The 10,129-nt window shown below is 45.6% G+C and overlaps 1 protein-coding gene across 2 annotated transcripts in view; it reads left to right on the forward strand.

The window, feature by feature from the left end:
- ZNF662 (zinc finger protein 662) overlaps nt 1-5,210 on the forward strand; it is a 9,084-nt gene extending 3,874 nt beyond the window's left edge. The window contains exons 3-4 of one of the 2 annotated variants that reach the window (XM_027774542.1): nt 2,682-2,783; nt 3,977-5,210. In XM_027774542.1, coding sequence (XP_027630343.1) covers nt 2,682-2,783; nt 3,977-5,004 — 1,130 coding nt within the window. In that variant the 3' untranslated portion in view covers nt 5,005-5,210. The remainder of the gene's footprint in view (nt 1-2,681; nt 2,784-3,976) is intronic. The other variant, XM_006155409.3, reaches the window with a different exon arrangement.
- Nucleotides 5,211-10,129: the final 4,919 nt, after the last annotated feature.

Genomic DNA, 10,129 nt, shown 5'->3' on the forward strand with positions numbered 1-10,129 from the left:
GCAATCCCTTCTTCTCCATTCTCCTCTCGGTATCTTGGGCACGCACGCACGCGCCCGGAGTGAGTTTTAAGCCATCGGGTCTGGGACACGAACTGCGGTCGACTACGTGGGAGTCCAGCGACATAGCCATTACGCTAACTACTGGTTCCCTGCTTTATCTTCATTTTTTTGGGTAAAGAATTATCTTATTTAACTCTTTATTTATTTATTTTAATTTGACCAGATAAGGACATAGTGAGAGAGAGAGGGAAAGCGAGAAGGCAAGTCAGCAGGCCCAGGACTTAAACCATGGTCGGCCACGTGGGAGTCCAGTGCCCCCAATCAGCATGCCACCTGCCGGCTCCTCTGCTTTATTTCCTTGCATGTCGACTTTCTCTGTAGTCTGGCCCTTCTTGTGCTTGTAAAGTGATTGATTGTAGGTAGCCAAGATTACTTTTTTATACCTAGGAAAAAACAGGCCATCCTCAGGCTTCAGCTGTGGTAGATCAAAGTCCCAAGTATTGTCCTAATGGACCACCTTAAGTTGTGAGTTCCAAATCAATCCTGTGGCCAGGGAGGGACTGTGTACTGGTTAACCTGGCCTGAACTGCTGGTCCCTAACCATTCTCCTGTCTAGTAAGTGAGATGATTGACTTAGCCCCTTAGGACATACCCTAGGAGCTGGACCGAGGTTCAACCCCTCCCCACCTCTCTCTCTCTCTCTCACACTCTCTCTCTCTCAGACACACACACCTTTCTGCCTCCTGCAGAGAACATGGCTACTCGGGAACCAGCAGTTAGCATAATGGCTATGTCGCTGGACTCCCACGTAGTCGACTGCGGTTCGCATCCCGGACCCGGTGGCTTAAAACTCACGCCGGGCGCGTGTGCGTGCGTGTCCAAGATCCCGAGAGGAGAATGGAGGAGAAGGGATTGCGGCATGACCATCCCCCCTGGGGGTGATTTCTCGCTTTCTGTCTCTATGTCTCTCTCTGTCTGTCTGGCGAGCGCACGCGCCCTACAGTGAAAAACCTCTAAGAAAAAAAAAAAAAAGAGAATATGGCTACTCCATCGTGAGGAGGAGCAGGACGGACATAGGGAGACAACTGCAATGTCCTCTGTGTTCTCTCAGGGTCTCACTTCTTCCTTTCTTTGCAGCCCAAGGGAATTTCTCATTTTTTTCTTTAGGCAGAAAATCATCTCTGTTATTCCTTGAGCAATACTCTAACTCCCTAACCTGCAGCAGACTCCTTGAAGCACACCTTTCCTGCTCAAAGTCCACGTTTGTCTTAGAGAAGATGCACAGTCCCTGGCTTTAGTAATATAAAGTATGATCATTTGAAGGTATAGACTTGATCTGTTTCTTAGGAGGGTTTAGGTGGGTGTGATAAGCAGACAGTTCTTAGCTAAGCCTGAAGTTAAATTTATCATGGTGGACCTTTGTGAAGAGAGGTGTCTATCATGGAATAAAATGTAACTTCTTTTTTTTTTTTTTTTGGAGAGGTTTTCATTATAGGGCACGTGCGCTCGCCAGACAGACAGAGAGAGACATAGAGAAAGCGAGAAATCACCCCCCAGGGGGGATGGTCACGCCACAATCCCTTCTCCTCCATTCTCCTCTCGGGATCTTGGGCATGCACTCACATGCCCATCATGAGTTTAAGCCACCGGGTCCGGGACTTGAACCGCGGTCGACTACGTGGGAGTCCAGCGACATAGCCAATACGCTAACTGCTGGTCCCATAAAACGTAACTTCTCAAAGTGGTTGGATAAGACTCAGGCCATTACTTGTGGATGAACGAATCCCATCACTGATCCTTTGTGGAATGAGAAGGCAATAAGTAGATGGATAAGAAGTGGGACCAGCAGTTAACGTAATGGCTATGTCGCTGGACTCCCACGTAGTCAACTGCGGTTCGTGTCCCAGACCCGGTGGCTTAAAACTCACGCCGGGCGCGTGTACATGCGTGCCCAAGATCCCGAGAGGAGAATGGAGGAGAAGGGATTGTGGTGTGGCCATCCCCCCTGGGGGGTGATTTCTCGCTTTCTCTCTCTGTCTGTCTGGTAAGCACACGCGCCCTATAGCAAAATCCTCTCAAAAAAAAAGAGGAAGGAAGCGAAGAGATTATGGTTTTCTACAATAGCCTGCCTCATCAGAAAACCTTCAAGAACGGCTCTTTGAAATTCTACCTTATCCTGATTCTTTTCAATGGGAACTTGCTTTTATATGTTTGGGAATGGATGGAATTATGACTTCTCTATACCACTATTTTCTGTCCTTTACATCTCTGTCTCTCAGATTTCTGTGTCACTCATCTTTTCATACCCACCTTCACTCCCCCCCGTCCCTTCCATCTCTACTCCTTTCCTAACAGGCCCCACTCCTCTGGGCTTCTGGGCTAGCCTTGTTTGTATCTTTTTTTTTTTTGAGAAGTTTTTGCTATAGGGCGCGTGCGTTCGCCAGAAAGACAGAGAGAGAGAGACAGAAAGCGAGAAATCACCCCCCATGGGGGATGGTCACGCCTCAATCCCTTCTCCTCCATTCTCCTCTTGGGATCTTGGGCATGCACGCACACGCGCCCGGCGTGAGTTTAAGCCACCGGGTCCAGGACATGAACCGCGGTCGACTACATGGGAGTCCAGCGACATAGCCATTACGCTGACTGCTGGTCCCGCCTTGTTTGTATCTTGACCCTGGCAGGATACCCATTTCTCACACCTGCAGAGATCTCCCATCTTGAGCAGGTGGAGGAGCCATTGAACCTCAAAGTGCAAGGAGAGGGTCCAAGCCTAATTTGTACTGGTAAGTGAAAGAAAGTGAGCATTTTTCTCCCGGACCTAACACTTCCGTCTGTCTTTCCTTCATAAAATGTTAAAAATCCATTTTGTCATTCATGTTCTAAGTAAGTGACTCTCAAAGATCTCTAATCAGCTATTTAATTCAGAGGAAACTTAAACCCTAAACTAACAACTTTCCTTAGGAGGAGCACAATTAATAAAACCAGGATGGGTCATGGGTCTCAGGCTTAACCTGAGCAGATGACCTACCCATCCGGCTGCCATACTCAACTGAAACTTGAAATGTACTTGCTGTGGGACCAGCGGTTAGTGTAATGGCTGTGTCGCTGGACTCCCACGTAGTCGACCGCGGTTTGCGTCCTGGATCCGGTGACTTAAAACTCACGCCGGGTGCATGTGCGTGCGTGCCCAAGATCCCAAGAGGAGAATGGAAGAGAAGGGATTGCGATGTGGCCATCCCCCCTGGGGGATGATTTCTTGCTTTCTGTCTCTCTCTCTCTGGCGCATGCATGCACCCTATAGCAAAAACCTCTCAAAAAAAAAAAAAAACATATATATATACTGGCTGTATTTTACTCATTGTGTTGGTTACTGGGGATCAGAAAAATCAAGTAGTATATGATCTTTATCCTGAAAGGGCTCACAGTCTAATTGAATGCTACACACAAATGACTAAATGAAAAAAAAATGATAGCGCCGTTACAGAGGTACGTATCAGATACTATTGGAACAAAGAGGAGGGGGTCTTTGCACAACTCCGCCTGAAGCCTTGTTGCTGCCAACTGTGTGACAGGATCAGGTTCTTCAGGTAAACCACAAAGGATTCCTGATTCCTGACCAGGGCCTCTGCCCTGAGTTCTGGCCTGTTCTTCTCCTGTTATAAACTGGACTCAGCTACCTGGAGGGGATTCTGACTTATCTCTTTTACAGTCATTACAGCTGTTTTCTGAGAGTTGTCCTGTGTTTAGTCCGGTGTTAGGAATCGGCCCTCAGGCGTTCTGTCTGGTTTCTGCCTTTTTCTTTTGGTTGTGTTCTCTGGGTTAGCTCTCTTTTTTGCCATTGGTAGCTAGGACAGGGTCATTGAGACACAGTAGTGCCACTACTCGGAGAGAAAGGGACATATTCATACCGCCGGGTGACCTTAATCACTTTGTCATGGGTAATGACGATATTTGAAGCTCTGATTTCTTCTTTCAGAGGGTGTGTTGAAGAAGGAGAAAGATTTTATTCTGAAGGAGGACATTTTTGAGAAGACACAGGACCACATGGTACTATCAAGTGGACTCCAGTGGTGTGGCGCCCAGGAATTATGGTTTGGAAAAACCTGCACAGAGGAGAAATACAGGTTAGGGAGATGGCCTGGATATTCCAGTGGGAAAAGTGTGGAGAGCACCACAGAAGATATTATAGAAGTGATTGTGAAGGACGACATGATCTCCATGGAAGAGAGTTCGGAGGATACTGATGTCAGTAACCGTCTTGGTGTACGTCAGAAGATTCTAAATGAACAGGTATTCTATATATGCGAAGAATGTGGCAAGTGTTTTGATCAAAATGAAGACTTTGCTCGGCATCAGAGAACTCATAATGGAGAGAAGATCTATGGCTGTAAGGAATGTGGGAAGGCTTTCGGTTTTAGATCGCATTGCATTGCACATCAAAGAATTCACAGTCGAGAGAAACCTTACGAATGTCAAGAATGTGCTAAAGCCTTTATCTGGAAGTCAAATCTGATTAGGCACCAGAGAATACATACGGGAGAGAAACCTTTTGAATGCAAGGAGTGTGGCAAGGGCTTTAGTCAGAATACAAGCCTTACACAACATCAGCGAATTCACACGGGGGAGAAACCATACACATGTAAGGAATGTGGGAAAAGCTTCGCTCGCAACCCAGCCCTTCTTCGACACCAGAGAATCCACACTGGGGAGAAGCCGTATGAATGTAAGGACTGTGGGAAAGGCTTCATGTGGAACTCCGATCTTGTTCAGCACCAGAGGGTGCACACTGGGGAGAAGCCTCATGAATGCACTGACTGTCGGAAAAGCTTCATTTGCAAGGCGCACCTCATCCGACATCAGAGAATCCATACTGGGGAAAGACCCTACCGATGTAATGACTGTGGGAAAGCCTTCAGTCAGAACTCTGTCTTGATAAAGCACCAGAGGCGCCACATTAGAGAGAAATCCTATGACTGTCAGACCTCTCCTCTTCTTGAACATTAGAGAATACTTGTTTATGATTCTTATGCTACTGGCACTCCAGAAACAAAATAAGATGCCCTTCCTTAATATCCTGTATCCCTAGCCAACCTTTGTCCTTTCTGAACAGATAGCATGTATTCTAGCAAGACTATTTGGCCATGTTTATACTAGGTACTGATTATTTGAGCACCTACTCAATATCACATTTTAGGCTAACTATTTTACATATGATTATTTGAGCACCTACTCAATATCACATTGTGGGTTAACTATTTTACATCTATTTTCATAGCAGTCCTATTGTCCCCATTTTTAAATATGAGGTTAAAGGGGTTATAAAACTCACTTAGGGTCACTCAGCTGGTAAATTAGAGAGTTGAGATTGGAACTCGGCCTATCTAACTCCAGAATACACTGTTCTTTATTTAATTGTTCATTTTAGGATTTACCTATTTTAATTGGCTGACGTTTCCCGGGGCTTTTAGTTTCTCTTTGTAGAAGAGACTCAACTCCTTCAACTAAGCAAACCTCTTTTCAAGAGGTTTGACCAAGACCCAGCTCCTTCAACCAAGACCCAAACTCCTTCAACTAAGCAAACCTCTTTTCCTCTTCTCTTTGTATCAGTATCACCCAACTGAGTATTTATTTTTTAATTTTATTTATTTTATTTATGATAGTGGGTGCATGTACATTAGAAAAAGAGAAGCACCCTCACTGGAGCTTCATCCCACCATGGTCTCCTTTCCCTGGATCCTCTAGCTTATCAGGATTTGGGGCATGCATGCATACACCCAGCATGCTTTCAAGACAACCAAGGGCTCTGAATTCACAGCTTGTAACATTACAGTTCAGTTTGCTGCTGACTGCATTAGGCTGTGCCCAAAATTAGTATTTAATTGTGTACTGTATTCTTTTTTTTTTTTTTTTCCCAGTTTCATGTCTCAGTCTTGACTTCAGCTAAATGCTAAATGTCTCTTTGAGGACCAACACTGTGTTTCTTTTATATTTTTCTTTTTTTTTAATTGCTCAAGGGCTCATGAACTCACCAGAGAGACAAAGGGAGAGGGGAAAGGCACCTCTTAGTGGGGTATGGTCACTTCACAATCTCTTCTTCTCTATTTCTCTATCCTGTTGGGATTTGGGGCACACATGCACATAAACCTAGTGTGTCTTTTAAACTGTGGGGGCTGGGATTTGAACTGCAATAAGCCATGTGGGGCCTGGCTCCTTTAACCACTAAGCTACAGGACTGGCCCTGTTTTATACTTTTTAAGTTTTGAAACTTACTTATTTTTGACTAGATATATTTTCTCATGATTAAAAACAAAGATTGAAATAGTTCAAAAGGGTGTTCAGTGCAAACTAAATTTGTCACTCGTGTCTCCCAGTTCTCTCCAGAGACAATCACTGTTAACAGGTTGGGTGTCTTTCTGGAGGTACTCTTTCTCTATATACAAATATTTATTAATGTTGTTTTTCATATGTCTACCTCACTGAAAACCATATTTAATGTAGGTGACATTTCAGTTAAATTGCCACCTCCAGGGCCTTACCTTCATCAGAAATTACGGTCCTTCTTTTTTATTTTTGGAGAAGTTTTTGCTATAGGGAGCGTGCGTCGCCAGCCAGACAGAGAGAGACAGAAAGTGAGAAATCACCCCCCAGGGGCGATGGCCACACCGCAATCCCTTCTCCGTTCTCTTGGGATCTTGGGCACGCATGCACACGTGCCCGGCATGAGTTTTAAGCCACTGGGTCCAGGACGCAAACCACGGTTGACTACGTGGGAGTCCAGCGACATACCCAGTATGCTAACTGCTGGTTCCCGAGAAATTATGGTCTTTCTTGAGGTCACCAAGGTAGTTCAGGGAAAGCAGCAGAAGGTAATCTGGGTCGTCCACCTCAAGAGACCTGATTGACCTGGTGTTGGTCAGCACTTGGGCTGGGAAAATGTAAACCCAGTTGGAGATTTTTTTTCGCATAACCATGTATACAGCTACAAACCTTATTATTGTACCATATCCTAAAGCCTCTCCCAGCCTGTCTCCCACTGGCCATCATAATTGTCTGTGGGCCCACCATCAAGGAACAGAGAATCGGTCACTTTCTAGTGATGGTTAATGCTCTGTTAGGTAGTTCCATCCCGTCAGACTTGGAAATTTCAATAATCTAGTATCTTGGCAGCAGATTTACAAATGCCCTCCCTAGATCCAGGAGCAAAGAGATAATAAATGCTAGAACATGTAACTCCTATACCAGAAAGTAAGGAATTGCAAAATTTTAGCCAACTACCTGAAGTCAAGAGTCTATAAAATATTTTTTAAAAAGGATGCAAGGGAACCAGCAGTTAGCATAATGGCTATGTCACTGGACTCCCACGTAGTCGACCGTGGTTCGAGTCCCGGACCCAGTGGCTTAAACTCACGCCAGGCGCGTGTGCGTGTGTGCCCAAGATCCCGAGAGGAGAATGGAGGAGAAGGGATTGCGGTGTGACCATCCCCCCTGGGGGTTGATTTCTCGCTTTCTGTCTCTCTGTCTCTCTCTGTCTGTCTGGCGAGCGCACACGCCCTATAGCAAAAACCTCTTGAAAAAAAAGAAAGAGGATGCAAGCTGTTAATACTGACTATGAAGACATGCAAGATATTAGAGAGTAGTACTAATCATCTGAAGGGTTTAGAATGAGAACTTGTTCAGGGGAGAATAGAGGCCAGCAGATGGTGTTGTAGTTATATCGCTGAAATCCTACATGGCTGACCTCAGTTTGAGTCCCAGACCCAGTGGCTTGAAAATCATGCCAGGCGTGTGTGCATCCCAGGAGGAGGGTAAAGGAGAATGGCCATCCCCCCACGGGGGGGTGGTTTCTCATTTCTCTCTCGCTATTTGTCTCTCTCTGGTGAGCATTTGTGTCCTATGGCAGAAACTTATTTTTCTTATTTTTTGGAGAGGTTTTTGCTGTAGGACACATGTGCTCACCAGAAAGAGAGAAAGACAGACAGAAAGCGAGAAATCACCCCTCAGGGGGTGGGGGATGACCACACTGCAATCCCTTCTCCTCCATTCTCCTCTCAGGAACTTGGGCACACATGCACATGTGCCTGGCATGAATTTAAGCCACCAGGTTCAGGACTTGAATCGTGGTGAACTACGTGGGAGTCCAGCGACATAGCCATTACGCCAACTACTGGTCCCGTTCTTCTTTTATTTTTTTAAATTAAATTTTTTTTTTTTAATTTGACCAGAGTTGGGGGAGAGAAAAAGTGAGAAACAAGCCAGCAATCTTAACCACCACGCTACCTGCCAACCCCCAAGAAACTTCCAGAAAAAATATTCAGGGGAGAAAAATGCTGACCAAAGAGATAAGAAACATCATCCCAGACTCTTCACATTTAGAACCCCTTAGTGCAGTCTGCCTCGCTGCTGTTGAGATATCCTACTTTACAAGCGCCCGGCCAGTCGATGTCATTGTTGACTAAGGATCAAAGAAGACAAGCCAGGGGCATGTCTGGACCAAATTTCTGTTTCTAAACATTGCAAACCCCAATAAGTTTAGAAGCCTTGACTTCTGGGGAACCAGCAGTTAGCGTAATGGCTATGTCGCTGGACTCCCACGTAGTCGACCGCGGTTCGCGTCCCGGACCCAGTGGCTTAAAACTCACGCCGGGCGCGTGTGCGTGCGTGCCCAAGATCCCGAGAGGAGATTGGAGAAGGGATTGTGGTGTGGCCATCCCCCCCGGGGGGTGATTTCTCGCTTTCTGTCTCCCCCTGGGGGGTGATTTCTCGCTTTCTGTCTCTATGTCTCTCTCTGTCTGGCGAGCGCACATGCCCAATAGCGAAAATCTCTCCAAAAAAAAAAAAAAAAAAGAAGCCCTGACTTCTGAAACCTAAGGTCATATGGTAAGGTTGGCTCTGCATTGTCTAAGAAAGGTAACATAAACAGCAAGCTCTGCTGTGTGCTCCATAGAACCAGCCACTGGCAGTGACTGCTGTGTACAGGTCTGGGAGGGGCAGCAGGGGTCTATGAAGCAGATGTTACTGAGTACCTACCTGTGCACAAAGCCCTGTGCAAGCGCTGGGTAAGCAATAAGAATGGCTCCCTGCCTTTCTGGAACATTTAGCCTAATGGGAGAGACCAGCCCAGACTTAGGTAAACATAGTAAATAAACATTGCTGAATGATTTAGAGGGAATGAATAGAGTACTGAGAGGCCTGGTGAGGCTTATCCTAAGAGATACCCAAAGCTGAGACTTGAAGGATGAGAAAGAATCACTTGTATCAAGAACAGGAAGAACAACTGAGGGAACAGCTGTGCAGAACTGATGTTTGAAGAGCTTGGCATATTCAAGAAAACAAAAGGTTTTTTGATCAAGGGTGTGCATGACGTAAGTTGAATTTGAAGAGACCCAAGATGGATCTAATGGAATGCCAACTCAGTAGTTAGGGAGTGAGGTGGGGAGGTTCCAGCAAGGAAGCCTAAGAAAGCAGCCAGTGAGAATTGGCATTATCAGTGGACATGAAGGCAGCAGTTGAAATAGGGTCGGAGCTTGGACTAAGGCTCCAAATTTCTAAAAGAAGATAATACTGAGTATAATACAGAATAATACTCAGTTAAAACACTTGGGGCCAGCAGGTGGCGTGGTGGTTAAGGGTGCTGGACTTCCACATGGCCGACCCCAGTTCAAGTCCTGGACCTGGCGGCTTGCTTTCTCACTTTCCTTCACATCTGGCTCTCTGGTCAAATTAAAATAAATGAATAAAGTTCAATAAGAAAAATTAAAAAAAAAAAAACTGGTAAGGGCTAGCAGGTAGTATGGTGGTTGAGGCATTGGACTCCCATATGACCAACTGTGGTTTGAGTCCCGGACCTGGAGGCTTGCTTTCTCACTCTTTCTCCCTCTCTTTGTTTCTCTCTGGTCAAAATTTAAAACTAACAACAACAATAGTAAATTAAATCAATAATTCTTAAAAAAAAAAAAAAGTATTAGTTTCCAGAGTGACAATGGCATGTATGGTGGACGAAGCCAGTATAGTCCAATGGAAAGAGATCAAGAATAGGAGTAAGAGGGAACCAGCAGTTAGCATAATGGCTATATCGCTGGACTCCCACGTACTCGACTGCGGTTTGCGGCCTAAACCCCGCGGCTTAAAA

This window comes from Tupaia chinensis, unplaced genomic scaffold (assembly GCF_000334495.1).
Source record: "Tupaia chinensis unplaced genomic scaffold, TupChi_1.0 Scaffold000451_2, whole genome shotgun sequence".
In the NCBI taxonomy this organism is placed as follows: Eukaryota; Metazoa; Chordata; class Mammalia; order Scandentia; family Tupaiidae; genus Tupaia; species Tupaia belangeri.